The sequence below is a fragment of the Eptatretus burgeri genome, chromosome 14, assembly GCF_056783735.1.
Source record: "Eptatretus burgeri isolate ZD-2024b chromosome 14, Ebu_testis_v1, whole genome shotgun sequence".
Classification (NCBI taxonomy): domain Eukaryota; kingdom Metazoa; phylum Chordata; class Myxini; order Myxiniformes; family Myxinidae; genus Eptatretus; species Eptatretus burgeri.
The window spans coordinates 58539930-58560200 of record NC_140974.1 but is presented as its reverse complement, the minus strand read 5'-3'; the positions used below and the strand labels follow the sequence as shown (position 1 = coordinate 58560200).

General features: G+C 44.5%; 1 protein-coding gene across 8 annotated transcripts in view; it reads left to right on the top strand.

Annotated features, from left to right (window-relative positions):
* Positions 1 to 20271, top strand: part of LOC147013324 (phosphatidate phosphatase LPIN2-like) — a 91517-nt gene that overhangs the window by 41291 nt on the left and 29955 nt on the right. For all 8 annotated transcript variants that reach the window (XM_085855047.1, XM_085855053.1, XM_085855046.1 and 5 more), the window contains 6 exons: positions 1058 to 1153; positions 1328 to 1644; positions 2080 to 2178; positions 2417 to 2528; positions 2628 to 3231; positions 19417 to 19516. In XM_085855047.1, coding sequence (XP_085711173.1) covers positions 1058 to 1153; positions 1328 to 1644; positions 2080 to 2178; positions 2417 to 2528; positions 2628 to 3231; positions 19417 to 19516 — 1328 coding nt within the window. The remainder of the gene's footprint in view (positions 1 to 1057; positions 1154 to 1327; positions 1645 to 2079; positions 2179 to 2416; positions 2529 to 2627; positions 3232 to 19416; positions 19517 to 20271) is intronic.

Here is a 20271-nt window from a genome sequence, read left to right as displayed (position 1 = left end):
GAAGGATCATGGCAGATAGTGAGACCCAAAACCTTGAGAGACAGAACTTCTTAAAGAGGATTGTTGAGAAAGTGGAGGGGGTGGGTGGGTGGTTTCCATACGATCCTTTCAGAGAGAGGTGAGAGAGTGAGATTTGTCGGGATTGAAGAACATGGTCCAAGTGATTGACCAGCTTGTGATTTTATCCAGGTCTGCACAGTGTTAACCTATTTGAAGGATATAGAACGTCTACACCTTGGCTCGGTGGATTATTTTGTCCCCTGCTACTCCCACTCTGTCGGAGACAGTGGACCATTACAATGGGCTCCGTCTGACCGACCGGTCATCCTTCCATGTACTTTTGTGTACGCGATATTTCAAAACCCGTTGAACATTTAGGTTTTATATTGATATCTATTCCTAATGACATTATCTCAACCTGATTATATTAGAGCTGTGATCGGCTGAATTCTGTTGCCATGGCAACCATCTCGGTAACTTGGCTTGTGTATATTTCAAAAACGGTTCATGATTTTGCTTTCATATTATACAGATCTCTTCCTCATACCACCCAAACGGCTGGACTGAGAGTATCAGCTCCTTCGTTGCCATTAAATTTGCTGGTATATTTAATGTGTGTTTTTTTTTTTTCTTTAGCAGCACCATGAGTTTTGACTATAGTTAGGATGCCCTCTTTCTGCCACACCTATGTCTGTGGCACTTAATGCCATAATTTTAATTTCCTGAAATGAAATTTGAGAAACTTGATATTTTCCCGACATGACGAGAATGTAATTTGCCTGTAATCTTGCGATCACAAAGGCCTCTTGCTTAGAAGCTTACAAATGTGGTGACCATGTTTGGGATGACTCTCATCGTAAAAATAAGGTTGTCTTTAAATTTGGTTGGATAGAGAGAAGCTGCAGTTTAAAGAGGTCTTGGTGCCGCAATTTCATTGCTCAATGGAGCTTTACTGCACTCGACTATAAATGGGCCGAGAACGAGTCCTGCAATGTAACGTTTGGTTTGAAGTAAGCATTCATTGTCTCCTTTATGCTGCTGTGTGTTGTTTTGCTAGGTGGACATTGAGATCAATGGCGAACCGGTGGATCTCCACATGAAGCTCGGCGACAACGGGGAAGCGTTCTTTGTGAACGAGACTGAAAGCACCGAGGTGCACCTGCAGCTCAAATCTGAGCAATTGTATTTTATTGAATTTGAACACAAAGTTCAAGCTTCATGGAAGAGCCAACGACAGAGCTTTTCTGTGAATTTATATGCTTTGATTTACCAACCGGAATGTCTGGGGTTTTTTTTTCCACCCCCGACCCCCCCCCCCCACTTCCAGGAGCCTGTTCCACCTTATCTCGCTACTTCACCAATCTCTGTGGATGGTGCACAGCTAATGGCTGCAAATCTACAGAATGTGAGCGATGGTGAAGGTGGTCGGGAGACCAGTCCGGAGCCACCAGTTTCCGGTGGAGGAGGCTCTGGTCTTGACGGGTTGGGATCTGGGAATACGTCGGTCCGGCGGCGACGGAAACGCAGGAAAAGGTCCGAAGTGGAAGGGCACAAGAAGGTCGGTGAGCAGTCGTCAGAGGAAGAACTGTTTGACCTCGAGATTGGTGGGCAGGAGGAAAAGGCGAGGAGCCAGGCAGCTGTGCGGTGAGATTTTTATTTTTTATTTTTGGATGTTTAAAGTATTTTTAGGAGGTTTTGTTTTTCTCCAAAGCAGGTCCTGAGAACATTATTGGACGTGGATAATTTAATGGTACAGGAAGCACCTTTTGATTGGCAGCCAAATGCGTAAAGGGATGCTGGTTGATAGAGAATCATTACTGCATTCCATTCAAGATCTTTTTGACAAATCCATGACTTGAAGAATCATTTTGAAGTCCAAACTATTCATCCTTTTAATATTCCTGAGGATGTAGGCACACGGCAGATTGTACGAAACAAGTACCATACTATTCCTTTTAACGGAATCGAATTCGTTTGTCTTCTTTAATTACTCTTTTGCTGCAAATTTTGCTACTGTTGATTGACATCTTTCAACACGGGTTGCTGATATACTGACGAGCACTGAACTTTGCTTTCCAGGCCGACGTCGATCTGCCTCGAGCCAGAGATCAACACGACAACCTTCTTCGGTGAGGTGTTACACCACCATTCAGATGGCGAATGGTGTCCTCTTGACAGGTACTACTCCGGTTATTTGAATCCTGCATCCCAAGCATGTATCCTTGCACATAAATGGGTAGCATCTATATCTTCCCATTTTCCTCTTGTTACACAACATTCCTTCATTGGCCCTCTTCTTTGTCTATCCTTTATTGTTCATGGTGGAGAGTGCCATTTTGCTCTAATTGTTTTGTATTCTTATAGCGGGTGCTACACCGAGTGTCCACCTGTCTAACCCTTTCTCTTGGGCCCACAGCCATGAGTTACGCTCATTATCGCCTAAAAGTGACACTGAGCTTTTGACCAAATCCGTCAACTGTGAGGTGCCCATGCTGTGGCCTTGGGGCGAGTTTCCTGAAGCTACAAAGGTACTCGTGGATCCTGATTGTTTCTCAGCAGATGAGTGGCAATAGAAGCAGATGTTTTGATTGCAATGTGATTATTTAACTGACATGCTTCTTTCACAGTTGGAGAGGACGATGCGAATAAACCCAGTAAGTCGGCTGCATATTCAATCATCTGAAGAAACTCATTTTCAAGTAATCTACTCTCCTGTTCCTTCTGATTCTGGAGACATTGTCACCACCTCGGAGAGCATTGAGGTTCCCTCTGCATCACCACCATTTTCCCCGTTGTCTTTGCCTCAAAGAGAGGAGGATGAGGATGATGACAGAGATGAGCATGAGGATGACGATAACGATGATGAGAATGATAACAATGGCTGTTCTGTGTCGGAGCTGATTACTGTTTCTCAGCCCAACTCGTACACTGTCATGCCATCGACTCCTCCCCCGAGTCTCAACTCTGAGCATGAACTTGCTGACATTGAAGCAAGACAGTCAGAACCTGAAATGCAGTCAAAGTCACAAGACCAACTTGACAACTTGGCCATCACAGCTGTGCAGCAGCAGTTGCAGCTGCACTTAGAAACTACCTCTTCTGCTCCAGTGGACACACCCACTTCGACTTCTGCCACTGCTGATGCCACCTCTGTTATTACCACTGCCCCTGCTTTTGCTTCAGAAACCACCAAGGCACCCGGAAAGCAGGACTCCCCATCGAAAAAGAAAGGTAATGGTGTTTGCTTGGACATTTTTAAAATGGACTGCAACTTGGAAATGCAGAAGGATTTAATAATTCGGGACTGTTTGTGGTGATGAAAATGTTGAGTACCGAGGTGGGGAAAGTTGTTGAAGTATTTTGGATTTGGGTTACCACATCTCTATTACCACATCTCCATGAGATTGGAATTGTCAATAAAAGACCAGCCATTTTATCTTTATGATTATTATTATTTATGTAATAATGCACTTGTTCTTGCGTGCGTGTTTCTGTAACGACCCTTCCCACCGATTGGTTGGACAGCTGGCCTGACTCCACCCACAATTGAAACAACATAGAGGTCCTGCCATTTGGTTCAGTGCATATTGTTGTAGAGCCGGGCGTCGGCGGCAAGCACGACCGCAAGGTGGAGCAGTAGAGTCGGCTCTACCGAACACCCGGAATCTAGATCGTGCTCCTCCGAGAACTCCGAAAGGCACGGGTCCCTTACAGGACCATGAATCGCCAATAATTCGGCCGCGTGGAATAGGGTTAATTGCCAACTTCAATATACCTAAGTATCTACGCGGTAAAGCTACCGGGGAATTCACACCCTCAGCAGGCCTCGAGCGGAACGAGCCGTTATCGTGCTCGAACCGTGCATAACCCGAGCGGATGGTGACCAAGACCCGTCGGTCCAAATGCATAATTTACCGTTTCCCAATTTCCCAACACGCACCGTGCTAAGCCAATGAAAGAAATACAGAAACGAGCTGATACATTCAACAATAGGGGTATTTATTTTACAATGGGGGAAAGGGAACACACAAAGAGCAGAGCTATCACGACTATAAGAAATGCACTTGTACAATTCTACTTGAAGACGGACACACACACACACACACACACACACACACACACACACACACACACACACACACACACACACACACACACACACACACACACACACACACACACACACACACACACACACACACACACACACACACACACACACACACACACACACACACACACACACACACACACACACACACACACACACACACACACACACACACACACACACACACACACACACACCCCGTCGGGTCTTTAATGAAGACTTCCAGCTCGAGGAAAGGAGAGCTGGAGACCATAGCCTGTGCTTGAACCTGTCCACCACGTGTGGTCTTGGACGATCCGGCTCGGCGGGACTCAAACCCGCACCACGATGCCGCTCCAAGCACCAGGTACCGCGCTCTCCGACCGGCCACGCATCAATCGACCAAGACCAAGGAGAAGATCAGTCAGCTATGATCCAGCTCGGCGGGACTCGAACCCGCAACACGATGATGATGACCACCACGACGACCCTCACGACCACGACCCCTTTTTAGGTCATCTCTTCGAGCATGACCTAATAATATTGGTGTTGAGAGGTGACGATCCGTCCGTCCGTTCACAATGAAGTTGAAGCGGGAGATCTGGTCATCAGTGATCCTGATAGAGGTTGATGAGACGTACACGATGGTATGACTTTCAAGGTCACCGAAGGTCAAGGTCAGGGTCACAAGGCCTTTGAAGTTGCGAAAATGACGATTTTCAAATTCTATCTCCTCCGCCATTTCTCAAGCAATCTTGAATTTGATTGTGGCATATGAATCTATGGGACAATATATAAATTTTGATCAGGCCGGATTTTCGATATTCGCTTTCGTTTTCGTGTCACGTGACTTCAAAGTTGGCAAAAAATGCGAAAATGACGATTTTCAAAATCTATCTCCACCTACATTTCTCAAGCGATCTTGAATTTGATTGTGGCATATAAATCTATGGGACAATATCTAAATTTTGTTGGGCCGGATTTTCGATATTCGCTATTTTCGATTTTCGATGTATTCGTGCATGCCTGCATGCGGTCGCTTCGCCCACCGAACGGACAATCCAGTCGTGACTTTCTGGAACAACGCCAGAAACCAGTCACGGGTGGGTTTTTAATCCCACCACGGCCCTTTTGTCAGGTCAGGTTCGATCTGTGACCTGCTACAGGTACCATGTAAACCTGTACTAACCTGTTCCATGGTCGGGTTGTCGGTGACGAAACCGTCTCCCCCACCAGGTTTTCTGGTGAGGAGGGTGTTTGGATATGGACACCCAGCAGGATTAAACACAAAACCTGTCAAAGGGCGGAGGAGCTCCTTGTGAGCCAACGGCCATCCATATCTAGTGCCCAACTGTGTCTGCGGATGTCCTCCTGCAGTTGGGATACTTCTTATTAGGAGGTTGGTGGTTGGATTTGCACTCCGGCCACGGTAAAACGCTTCATTCCGCAAAACGCAAAAAAATCTGAAAACCCACTCCGTGGGAGTACCTCCTGTGCAGCTTCCCTTCGCAGGGCAGCTCACCGGATGACAGGATTGGGGCAAAGCCTTCGGGACCCCCAATCTTTGATAGGAGGGAAACCACGGGGTAACATCCCTGGGTCAGATTGCGAGAGAGTGTGTCGGAGTGGTGCTGAGGTGTCGTCCACCAGACGGCGGTCTCCTTGGGTTAACCTGAGGCGGTCCCTTCGGGTGGGTGCCTGGAATGTCCTATCCCTAAGAGAGGATGATCACCTGTCTCTTATCATCTGAGCTCAAGCGTTTGGACATCGGGATTGCAGCTCTCTCTGAGGTTCGGAGACGGGATTGCGGCGAGATAATGGTGGGTGGTTACACCTACTATTGGTCTGGTCGCTCTGATGGTTACCATACCCAAGGAGTTGCTGTAGCTGTGTCCAATAAGCTGACCCCAATGATAATTGAGGTAACACCGGTCAACGAGCGTATTATGAGATTAAGGATTCGCCACTCCTTAGGTGTCATTTCCCTGGTCTCTATTTATGCTCCGACTGAGGCGAGTGATCTCACCGTGAAGGACACATTCTACGCCACACTCGAGTCTGTGGTTGATCAGTGCCCCAGACGAGATACACTTCTAGTCTTGAGGGATTTTAATGCATCGACTGGAACTGATAGGGATGGTTATGAGGTGTGTGTTGGTCCCCATGGGTCAGGAACTATGAACCAGAATAGCACTAAGTTCCTTGACTTTGCAAGAAGTCATGGACTTAGGGTGGCTGGTTCATGGTTTCAGCGCCCGCAAGCTCATCGCTGGACTTGGTATTCCAATGCTGGCGGTGTGGCAAAGGAGATTGACCATGTCCTCATTGACGGTCGTTGGAGGATGATCCAGAACTGCAGGGTCTACCGGAGTGCTCAGTTCCTCAATACTGACCACAGGCTTGTTGTAGCAACTCTAAAGCTGCACCTTAAATCCTGGAGAATGGTACCATCCCAGCCTAGGCTGGATGTTGCCAAGCTCAGGGATGAGAGAGTAGCTGAGGAGTTTGGGAACAGGCTGAGTGGACACTTGGGGGGTCTGGGTGCTTTGGGGGGTCCTGAAGAGTTGTGGAGCACCTTCAAGACCACCGTCCTTGATGTTGCCGGTGGATGCCTTGGAGTTCACCGCAGGGCAAAGAAGAATTTTGTCTCTCAAGGGACACTGGATACCATTGACCAGAGTCGCAGGGCCAGGCTGAATGGCAGAGCTGAGCTGTTCAGGGAGCTGAGGCGTAAAACTGTACGTGCACTGAGGGTGGACAAGGAGGCCTATGTGCGAGGAATCTGTGAGGGGGTAGAGCATCACCTGTGGACAGGTGATTCTCGTCCCGCTTACAGGGGAATTCGCGCATTACGTTCATCCAAGCCCATCCCTCGGAGCACTGCAGTTCGAGCAGAGAGTGGTAGGCTCTTGACCGAGGAGTCTGAAGTGAAGGCCTGCTGGGCCGGTTACTTTGAGCGGTTGTACCAGGCTGATCCCCCAGCTGTCGAGTTGGACGTCAAGGGTGTTACAATCCCTGTTGCCGACCCTCAAATCAACTGTGGTCCACCATCGCTTGTGGAAACACGGGCTGCGGTGAACCAGTTGAAACGGGGCAAAGCTCCAGGGATCTGTGGCATCCATGCTGAACTTCTCAAGGCTGGTGGAAATGCTGCACTCGTGTCGTTGCATGCAGTTTTGTGCTCTGCCTGGAACACAGGCATCATCCCAACTGACTGGAAGAGGGGCCTTGTTGTCCCTCTCTGGAAAGGGAAGGGTGATCGCCAAGACTGCAACAACTACCGAGGGGTGACGCTGCTCTCAGTACCGGGCAAGGTCTTTGCTCGGATAATTCTTGATAGGGTTCGCCACCATCTGCTTGAGCACCAGCGTCCAGAGCAGTCAGGCTTTACACCAAAGAGGTCAACGATTGACCGTATCCTTGCGCTTCGTGTCCTTACCGAACGCAGACGAGAGTTTCGGCAAGGGCTGCTTGCAGCCTATGTTGATCTCTGTAAAGCGTTCGATTCAGTGAATCGGGATGTCCTCTGGAGGATTCTTGGTCTTCGTGGGGTGCCACCGAAACTGATCGATCTGATGTCTGAACTCTACTCTGGTACTGAGAGTGCTGTGAAGTGTGGTGGTACCATCTCTGACTTATTTCCAGTTGTTACTGGAGTTCGTCAGGGATGTGTACTTGCCCCCACACTTTTCAGCACTTGTATGGACTGGATTTTTGGGAGGATGTCGGAGAGATCAAGTTGCGGTGCATCGTTTGGCAATGTCAAGATCTCGGACCTTGATTTTGCAGATGATGCAGTCATCTTTGCGGAGACTTTAGACATCCTCTTGGGGACCCTCGAGGTGCTGAATGAGGAGTCGGAGCCGTTGGGATTACGGATTTCTTGGGTCAAAACTAAGATCCAGGCTTTCGGTGACATCTTGGATGCTGCTGTCCTGTCTGTGTCTGTTTGTGGTGAGGATGTTGAGGTCGTGGATAGATTCACTTACCTTGGCAGTGATATTCATGTCTCCGCAGGTTGTGAGCCGGAGGTCAATAGACGTCTGGGTCGGGCCTGGGGAGTCATGGATTCACTGGATCATGGGGTGTGGCGCTGCCGGTACCTGTGCGGGAGGACGAAAGTCCGAGTCTTCAGGTCCTTGGTACTTCCAGTCTTGCTCTATGGGTGCGAGACTTGGACTTTGACCAAGGATCTGAGACGGAGACTTAATTCCTTTGGTACCAGGTCTCTTCGAAGAATCCTTGGCTATCGCTGGTCGGATTTTGTGTCCAACGAGCGGTTGCTGAGAGAGACTCGGATGAGATTTGTTACCTGCATAGTCCGTGAGCGTCAGCTGCGGCTGTATGGACATGTGGCTCGTTTTCCTGACGCTGATCCTGCTCACCAGATTCTCTCAGCGAGGGAGTCTCATGAGTGGAGGAGGCCAGTGGGCCGACCACGTGCCTCATGGTTGCAGCAGGTTGACCATCATCTCAAGGAGATGGGGATGGGCCTGGCATCTGCCTGGGGGATGGCCAGACGGAGGCCCCTGGAGTACCGGCGGAAAGTGGACGCAGCGACGCGCTGTTCTGGCACATGCTCCCATACCTGACCTGACCTGACGGCCCAGTCCGTATTCTACCCGTGCGAAATAGGGTCAATCGCCGAATATCGATATACCTAAGTACCCGCGCGGGTTAGCTACAGAGGGACCGTACCTCGGCGAAGGTCTGCTTGGACACGAACCGCTTAAGCGGTCCGTTCCGTTCTGGGATAACTGAGCGGGTATTATTCCCAGACCCGATTCTATTTATCGGTTATTTAAAAACCAACTAATATCCGACTGCAAGATGGGGCAGTTAAATGAGGGAATGGACGCAACGAACAGGTTTACATTCACACAAGGACATTTATTATAATAAAGCTCGTATGCAATTAAACAAGGCAAAACACGGATGCAATTATACAAGCAACAAAAGCACGACAAAAGAACTACAACCGTCTACTTATATGTACAGTCACTTGCACTTAACAGCAGTTCCTACTTATTAGACGGGCCCATGGACACACGTACGCACACACACCCAAGAAATGGTGGCAGAGGCCTTTAATAACGAGCTCCAGCTTGGAGGACAGGTGAGCTGAAACCCAGAATCCATCTAGAACCTCTCCACCTCGTGTGGTCTTCAAGTTGTTCGGACCCGGGCTCCAGCGAGAGCGAGCTGGATCCAATCGCCATGAGCTGCGATCCTACCCGAGCTCCCGCGAATCCTCCCGCGCTTCTCAACACGTGCTGGTGAGACGAGGCGCCGATCCTTCCCGTCGATGCGTCGCTTCCCCGAGGAACCACCTCCACCAAGAGGTCGATGAGTCGCACCAAGCCAGGAACCAAAATGGAGAACAAAGAGCTCCACGAACCAAGAAGAAGAAGCCACCACTCGCAGCTCGAGCCGGACCCGACTGTCTTCCCGGTCCAAGCAGGACCCGACTGCCTTCTGAACGACTCCCCTCAACTCCCTTCTCCAACTCTGCCTTTCCAACTCTGCCCTTGAACAAAAGAAAACTATCTCCTCTTATCCTTCTCCACCCCCCCTCCTCCACGCCTGGCGTGACTCGTGCCCTCGTGATCCATCCCCCCCGCTAAAACCACGGGTGGGAGGGAGTTGTTGACATCATGAGTCTCCGGACGGCAGAGTTCCTCCTCTTCGCAGAAGAGGGGGAGGGATGTCTCCATTGTTCGTTCCCTAACTATTAAATCGATCTGCAGCGCATCGAATCGATTTCTGAACATTTAAACAATGGAAGGTGAGCTATCTCGGGAACAAGCACTTATCGACATAGCTGACGAAAGGAACCTGTATGTTGTGTGCAATCGAATTCCCAAATTCGTAACTATATATATTTATATGTATATATATATATATATTTATATGTATTTATATGTATTTATATGTATATATATGTATATTTATATGTATATATATTTATATGTATATATATATATATATTTATATGTATTTATATGTATTTATATGTATATATATGTATATCTGGAAAAAATTAAGACACCACTGCAAAATTATCAGTTTTTCTGGTTTTACTATTTATAGGTATGTGTTTGAGTAAAATGAACATTTTTGTTTTATTCTATAAACTACTGACATTTCTCCAAAATTCCGAATAAAAATATTGTCATTTATTTGCAGAAAATGACAACTGGTCAAAATAACAAAGATTCAGTGTTTTCAGACCTCGAATACAAAGAAAAGTTCATATTCATTTTTAAACAACACAATACCAATGTTTTAACTTAGGAAGAGTCCAGAAATCAATATTTTGTGGAATAACCCTGATTTTCAATCATAGCTTTCATGTGTCTTGGCATGCTCTCCACCAGTCTTTCACATTGCTGTTGGGTGACTTCATGCCACTCCTGGCCCAAAAATTCAAGCAGCTCTGGTTTGTTTGATGGCTTGTGAACATCCATCTTCCTCTTGATCACATTCCAGAGGTTTTCAATGGGGTTCAGGTCTGGAGATTGGGCTGGCCATGATAGGGTCTTGATCTGATGGTCCTCCATCCACACCTTGATTGACCTGGCTGTGTGGCATGGAGCATTGTCTTACTGGAAAAACCAATCCTCAGAGTTGGGGAACATTGTCAAAGCAGAAGGAAGCAAGTGTTCTTCCAGGACAACCTTGTATGTGGCTTGATTCATGAGTCCTTCACAAAGACAAATCTGCCCGATTCCAGCCTTGCTGAAGCACCCCCAGATCATCACTGATCCTCCACGAAATTTCACAGTGGGTGCGAGACACTGTGGCTTGTAGGCCTCTTCAGGTCTCTGGGCCTCTTAAGGAACACAATAATGTCATTACTATATATGTCAAAGCTTGTTTCATTTCATGCAGTTGCAAAAATCTGATGGTGGAACAAAAAAGGGGCGTGCTGAAATTTTAATATAGATATTGTCTTCCTTAAGAGGCCCCTCAAAATTATTTTTGATGATTACGGTAGTTAAATCTTATTATATGTATATATATATATATATATATATATATATATATATATATATATATATATATATATATATATATATATATATCTATATATATATCTATATATATATATATATATATCTTGATGCGAATTTGCGCCCGCCGGCGTGCGAGCGGCCACGTAACTCTAATCGCGGCACGTCGCCCACTGGATGGACAATTCCGTCGTGACCCTCTCGGACTAACGCCGGGAACTAGTCGTGGGTGGGCCTTTCGGCCCCACCACGATCGTGCCAATCGGCTCCCCGCGTGGGATAGGGTTGTTCGCCAAATTCGACCTACCTAAGTACCCACACGGAGTGTAGACCGGGCGATCGCACCTTGCCGCAGGTCGACTTCGGACACGGGCCACTTTAAGCGACCCGTTCCGTACTATCGGGACAACCGAGCGGTGTTATCGTCAACCTCGACGGTTCCGATTTAATTATCGGGCGTATTTAGCCCACTATCAACCCTTTACATGAAGTAAGATGGAGATTCAATTAAAGAAAAGACGAAGCGAAACGGGAAAAACAGTTCAACATAATTCACATTTATTCCGCGGCAAACGGAAAGCACACATATACAATCACAACAATTATGCACCAAAAGCAAATGTAAAAGAAGAAACACAATGCAGATCTACTACCGACTACGCGAGCACATGGCAACACTTACACAGTTTTACTTTACAGACGGCGCCGACAACACATATACTCAACAGCAAAAGAAAAGGGCCACCCTCGAATAGACGGGCCTGGGGCTCGAGACCGCGTGGAGCCTACCCGTCTTGTGATGAGCCGCAAAATGGCGGCGGTGCCCCGACTCCACGCTCCTCCGCGGGTTTCGTTGGCACTGCTTGGAATGGGGTGGGAACGGGGCCCCCTTTTCGCACTATCTCAGCGCCGGGGGAAACGGGGGAATTGTTGATGCTCTGGGGAAAGAGGACAGCTGGCCTGCTTGGGTCCCGTGACGAGCGACTCCACTGCGACCTCGACCGCGTTCCCGGCTTCCCCTCTCTGCAGCTCCCGACAGACTCCGAACCCCGACAGTCCGACTCTCCTCCAGACCCGTCTTGACTGCTGCTGCCACACTTCGCCGCCACCACACCTCTCCAACTTGCCTGAGCCCGAAACAGAAACTGACTGAATTCGCCCCGCGCTCGGTGCTTTATAGTGCAGCAGGAGAAACCATATGCAAATTTCCGGATCAGGATGGGCTCGGGGGCGGAGCCATGCTCGCCCATTGTACCGAGGAAAAGTGGGCGTGAACCTCCCCTGATCCTCGAATTTGCATATATCGATTCTACTCCGACGCGCCTGGAGGAGGGGCCAAATCGCCCCGCGCTTAATGATTGGAGGGATCGGAAGTGGGCGTGTATCATTCCTGATCCAACCTTTCCTCGGAAAGGCCGCTTTTTGCACCCGCGGCTCAGCGCGCGTCCCGCACGAGGCCAGGACAGCCTGACGCTCGGTGCCCACAAGCGGTGCGGGAATGGCGGCAGAAGGAGGAGAGGTGAAGGTGGTAGAGGGTTTATTGTGGGGGTGATGGCCATGGCGACGCTTGGAATGGCGGTGATGCGATGTTTACGGGAGCGAGCCGTGACGGTAAAGGTCGTGGCTGTTGGCATTGTTGTTGTGAAGCGGCGTTGCGGTTGGTTGTTGTGTGATGGCGGGTGAGACGTGGTTGGTTCAAAATAAAGATGGAACAGAAAAACGGCTATCTTAAAGGGTCGCAGCCCGAATGAATCACATTTATTCCCTCGAAACAACAGGTTTGGGGCTAACTACACATGTACTTACAGAGATATCTCACCTACGGGACCTGAATGGTGGTTTGCGAATTTCCTCAACTACAACAATATATATATATATATATATATATATATATATATATATATATATATATATATATATATATATATATATATATATATATATATATATATATATATATATATATATATATATATATATATATATATATATTTTGGCATGCCCCTTTTTTGTTCCACCATCAGATTTTTGTTACTGCATGAAATGAAACAAGCTTTGACATTTCTTCTTCTTCTTCTTCTTCTTTCGGCTGCTCCCGTTAGGGGTCGCCACAGCGGATCATCCATATGATCCGCATAGTGATTTGGCACATGTTTTACGCCGGATGCCCTTCCTGACGCAACCCTGGTCGCCTCTTACGACACAGGGATAAAGCTTTGACATATAGTTATGATATTATTGTCTTCCTTAAGAGGCCCCTCAAAATTCGTTTTGATGATTATGGAAGTTAAACAGATCATGTTCTCTATTTGCAAAATGGGAGGAATTATTGCACAAAAAAAAAAATGTTTCCCATTTTTTAGAGGACCACTAAGATGAGTTCGTAAAACCTTTTGTGGAGTATGTTATTATTAATCACTATACGCCATCGTAAATTGCTCATGTTATTGAGCTGTCAATAAGCTATCAATCATAGACATATAATAAACTCACTTGAGTATTCATATCTCTATTTCAATGCGTAATATCAAGCGGTACCTTCATGATGACCTAATAAAACCAGTCTCGATGTCTGTCCGTCCGTATATCTGTTCACAATCAAACCGATCGTGATGCATTTTAAGGCTTTCCGAGAGCTTTGGAGAGATACCTACACTCCCGCACAGTGCTGTTTTTATTATTCCTACTTCACTTCATTACAACATAGATCGTGGATGGATGTGCAGATCCCAGGAGAACAACTATAGCTGTACAGAACAATTCATATTATCGATGGATAAAAATGATATTTAATTGATATGATAAATTGTTTATTTAAAATATCTTCAAATTTTGTGAGTTTTTAGTTTGTGAAATATTAGGTCCTCGGGTCTCCGCATAGTGGCGTACAGGGTTAAGTCGTACTTCTGTTTACTACCGTAGAAAATCACAGAACCATCCGATCGACATGCTGTTAACAGTTTCAGAATCAGCTAAAATCTACAAGATATGAATATGGAGACGAAACTGATCCGGCCAGCTAAAATCTACAAGATATGAATATTGTTACGTTTGAGAGGGGGGGGTATGCATTCAAAGGGTAATTGGGATGTTTAATTAGGTATGCCATGCTGTTCGAGTTTACCAGGATCTCGATGTAATAAGTAGCAATTCAGTGGTGATAAGTTGTCTAGTAAATGTTCATTTCTTCAAGGGGGGAAATTATAATTGTCACGTAATTAGATAGGGACACGGGATAGGGTAAGTGTGTCTGCGTAAACCCCTTTTGGTATTTTCTGGAGGCTGGCCGTGACGTCACAGGACAGTGCAGCGGATGTCTCCGCCCCGTGGTCACGATTGGCAGAAGGCAATGGTGGTGGGCCAATAAACGGCTCTATTGGAAGTGACGAGGACAGGAGGATAAAAAGGTTCTGTTCGGGGTCGAAAAGGAAGAGGAAGAAGATCGGGACAAAAAAGATCGTGGTTTTTTTGGTGTGGAGGCTGTTGCGCGGAAAGCGTCCTTGTTGTTGTGCTGATTCGATCGTGTTCTTCATCGTGTCTTGGAGCCTTGCTGAGCCTCGTGCCTCACCTTGGTTGGCTCTGGGGTTCTGCTGACTCGGAGTACGGGGTCGAACGGCGGGTGGACCTGCCTCCCTCTCCTGCTCGCAACTTGGCGCCAGAACTGGTTCCCTGGCGGCTGTGAGCGGACTTGGGCCAAGACCAGGAGGTCGACAGCACCATGGTTTCTCCTGCCCCCCCGACGAGAGCAAGGCCAGCTCGTCCGACGCCGATCCAGGGACAGTTGCGTCCACACCACGGTCCAGCCTGACCACCAGAAATAGCTACGTTGTGTGTGCGTGTGCGTGCTTGGCGCCTTATAGGGTTTGGGATCTGTATATTCATTGGAATTGTCTGTGTTTTTCCCCACGCCCGATCCCACACCATCCCGTCGAATCGCCCCGGATCCCTTTTCTTGCCGAGTCTTGTTATTTCGGGTTAATAGTAAAAACGAATAAACATCATCAACTCTGTGAAAAGTGACTCGTGCCACCTTCCTCGTCCCGTTTGCGGTAGAGCGATTAGAACCGCCATGTTTGGGTTATAAATAAATAAACCGCCTCCATCGTTTCGGCTCATTCTACGTTGGCGGGACTGTTCAAGTCCCGTGGACGTCACAATATGTACACGAAACTGATCCGGCCTTTTGGATCACTTTAAAGTAGGGTGTCCTGTAATTTAATGCACTCTATGGATCCTCCGGAACTCACGAATGGTACACGTTGTGTAGTCACTAAACTACGTGGTAATGTCATCGAAGTGGAGCTATGCGGGACAGTCGAAGGGGAAAACCTGAATGATATATAATCAATGGATAAAAATTGTATAATATATTGTTTAAAATACATTCATGCTATCTGTCTTTTACCATATGTTGCCAGTGACACCCGTCCAAGACGGGCACCTTTACTAGTGTGTATATGTGTGTGTGTGTATATATATATATATATATGTGTGTGTGTGTGTGTGTGTGTGTGTGTGTGTGTGTGTGTGTGTGTGTGTGTGTGTGTGTGTGTGTGTGTGTGTGTGTGTGTGTGTGTGTGTGTGTGTGTGTGTGTGTGTGTATATATGTGTATATATATATATATATGTGTGTATATATATATATATATATATATATATATATATATATATATGTGTATATGTGTATATATATATATGTGTATATATATATATATATATATATATATATATATATATATATATATATATATATATGTGTATATATATATGTGTATATATATATATATATATATATATATATATATATATATATATATATATATATATATATATATATATATATATATATATATATATATATATATATATATATATATATATATATATATATATATATATGTATATATATATGTGTGTATATATATATATATATATATATATATATATATATATATATATATATATATATATATATATATATATATATATATATATATATATATATATATATATATATATATATATATATATATATATATATATATATATATATATATATATATATATATATATATATATATATATATATATATATATATATATATATATATATATATATATATATATATATATATATATATATATATATATATATATATATATATATATATATATATATATATATATATATATATATATATATATATATATATATATATATATATGTATGTATATATATATATATATATATATATATATATATATATATATATATATATGTGTATGTATATGTATGTGTATGTATATGTGTGTATATATATATATATATATATATATATATATATATATATATATATATATATATATATATATATATATATATATATATACATACTGTATATACATCGTCATGCGCCACTTAACGACGGCGATACGTTCTGAGAAATGCGTCGTTAAGCGATGTTGTCATTGTGCGAACATCATAGAGTGTACTTACACAAACCTCGATGGTATAGCCTATTGCTCTTAGGCTACAAACCTATACAGCATGTTACTGTTCTGAATACTGTAGGCAATTGTAACACATCCAAGATCGACTGAAGATGCGGTAGTTTTACTTTTGTGCTGTTCATGACGACCATGTGTGTTGTTAGCGGCTGCTTACAATCTTCTCTCGCATCGATTATAGAAAGGTGAAAAAATAGCGTTTGGATTTTATAAATAATCATTGCATCGATTTTATAATTTACAAATGAAGAAACGAGCAACTGTCAGTTGTGTGATATATTTTCTGAACAGTGCGAATGTTTTCGCAACATAAAAAGCTTTACTAAAAACTAATTTGTGTTTTAATTTTGACTGTAACAACGATTTATTCGTGGAATTTTTTAACTCGAAGGTAATTTACTTGATTGAAGGTAAACATGCAAAAAACGGGTCAAATAGGATGAACATAGGGGTGTTTTAAGATGTGAGGTCAACATTAGGTCAGGTTGAACGCTGATTTTCTTGAATCCTGATTTCGCGCAACCCCACTTTTTTCACGATGACATTTTATGGACCTCAACGATCCCGTTATAATGGGGCCACACTACTTGTTCCTTATCATTTTAAAGTATTATGTACTGTACATAATTGTATGCGCTATACTGTACTTTTATATGACTGGAAGCGCTACGACGTCACGAGTCGATAGGAATTTTTCAGCTCCATTATAATCTTATGGGGCCACCGTTGTATATGCGATCCGTCATTGACCGAAACGTTGTAATGCAGTGCATGACTGTGTATGTATATGTATGTATATACATATACATACATACATTGTTACGGGTACCGAGTGTATTATAAGGGGGTTAATCCTCGGAAGAATCGGATCTGGGGCCACCGCTCACAATTAACTTCGTGGTGCGGTGGGTTACTTAACAACCACAAACGCCATTCAGATAACCACGAGTTCTTGTGTCCACAATCTAATTTGCTCTTTAACAAGAAGTCGCGTGGCCTCCTGACCGGGAACACGCCCTCCTCAATGCACCAATCTTATCTTGATTAGATCTTAACTAATGTGGCCGAGCATTTGCTGCTGGTGCACGCAGACCTGCACATTTGCTGCATGCTGGTGCACAGGTTAATTAGTTTGGGAATTATAATCTCCCAGTCTATCTAGGTTCGGACAATGCTGGATCAATGGAATCAATGACTATCATGGACAGGTTGAAACGTCAACAAGGAATTTATTGTTAAGAAAAATAAATAAACTGATGGACGTTTTATTTCCTTGTCGATTAAATAGATGAATTCAAATGAAATGTTCAATCAACAAAATAATCTAAAACAAATAAACCACTACCTGAATGTTTCTCTGACTTCACATCAGGCTGACATCCTGCATAACCCGATGCTGTTCATCAATGATGAAGTCTCCATGATACCCACCCCTGCACTTCATACCGTAGACAGATGTTTGCAAGACATCACTGCAATCATACATCACTGTGGAGGCAAAGCTATTCTGTTCGACAGGGAATTCAGACAAGTCCTACCAATTGTACCAGAATTCTCACCAGCCATCTTTTTTTTTTGTATTTGCTGTCGAAGCTCGTACAAGAGCTAACACACAGAACGTACAAGGGGAGCAGGTGACAGGAGGGGTGGGAGAGGGAAGGTAAAAAAACAGTGTGGAACGAGACATGAGATTTGTGGAAGGGAGAGGGATGAGGCGGGGTACAAGATGGACACTGCAGGGACTTTCAGGTCCTTGCACAACATGGACTTTCAGGAAGGAAAGCAGGGTTTTGATGGAGGTCGGTTTGGGGCGGATTAGCGGGAGTAGAAAAGATCGTGGTTTTGGATGGGGGAGATAAGGGATGGTGGTGAACAGCTGTTTTGAAGACCTGGAGGGAAGAGTGGGATTGAAGAGAGTGTGGGAGTTTGTTCCAAAGGTGGGGAAAAAAGGAGGAATGAAAGGGTGAAGGTGAGCAGTGAGTCTCGATTTTGGTAGTTTTACCAGAAGGGGGTTGCTGGGGGACCTTGAGCGCTCTGCGGAAATATGTGGGGGGACATATCTCAGACAGACGATATCGCACATGAAGCCATCCCTGGGTGAACTTTCATATGAGGCCCCAAGACCTATCTTGTATCAGGCCACATATAATCTGATTGCTAAAAAATCGGACAGGCAATGAGAAAACTATTTTATTCATAATGATTCATTTAAGCACCTTTTATTAGCTAAAGATCATTGCGATGTATCTGGTGGCCAAGCTCGTTGATGCGGTTCCACTCTGTTAGTCTGTGGGGGATGTGATAAGCATAGAATGCCTCAAGGACGTCGAGTTTGCTCCAAATTTCTTTCAGTTCTGTGTTAAACAGTAGCAACTGTTTAAAAAGGTAATCGTCTGCTGGATGGAATTGACTGAATAATTTGTCATTGTAATGTTTTTTTTTGTTTTTTTTTTAACTTCCATGAGCTAGGCCCCACGATAAGCTATTTATACACCTTCACATGGCATCTGTCCAAGGCAGAAAACTCCCTGAGGAAAGGGGGCAATTGAAGTCTCAGTATACAACCTTTAGTATGTATGATCTTCATCATACGACCTTTAGTCCCCCTGGAAAGTTTGGTTGAGATTGGATAAGTAATGACTGAATGCATCTCCGACAGACACACACACCAAATTGTGTATTTTTAGTATGGTGATCGTTTTGAGAGACTTATCTGTTTCTAGTTTGCATGTATTCAAAAATTATTTCGAGTTTTGTGAATATTGGTTGACTGACAATCTGCCTCTAATTTCTCCTACGACGTAGAGGGGCAGAAACGAAGCCGCCATCAGGGCCCATCAGACATCTACCTGGATGATCTGACGGAACTTGAACCCGAGGTCGCTGCTCGCTATTTCCCAAAAAGGTGATGCAAGTCACCAACAGAAGGCATTTTCTCCTTTCCTCCTCACCATGTCTCACTTATTATTGTTTATGTATTTCTTTTTAACTATTCGATGCATCTTCACGCAACTATTTTAACTATTAACTAGAGGGGGAGCACTCGGTAGAGTGCAAAACCTCCGCCGCCAATACTGCTAGATCACTCAAGTGAACCTGATATCCTATTCATTCAATTTGACGTCAACAGTGCTCACAGAGTTATAGTTTGCAACTTTCCCTTTTACTTTTAACTTTTACATACTCAATTCATTCGTCATAACTCGATTTCTTGAGACAGAAATTTATTTTACGTGGGTATATCCACCTGAAGTTCCAAAATCAGCCGCAATTATAGTTTTAGCATGTTTTTTTTTGTTGGAAATCACTGAAAACATGTAGAAATGCAAAAAAAAGAAATCGAAATTTTGTTGAAAAAAAAAAGTTGCAAAATTTTTTTTCTCAAACAATTTTTTTTGGGGGGGGGGGGGTTGGAAATCACTTAAAACATGTATAAATGCAAAAAAAAATTCAAATTGGCCGCCATCGCGGTCATATTGGATTTTGGACCAAGTCCAAAATCTAATGGCATGATCCTTGGACTAGACCTTAGCCCCCCCCCCACCAAGTTTCGTCGAAATCCGTCGAGGAGTTTTTCCGTAATACTGTTCACAAACAAACAAACAGTAACCTCCATCCATCTTCGATGGTGGAGGTTTCATAACTATTAGATGCATCAAC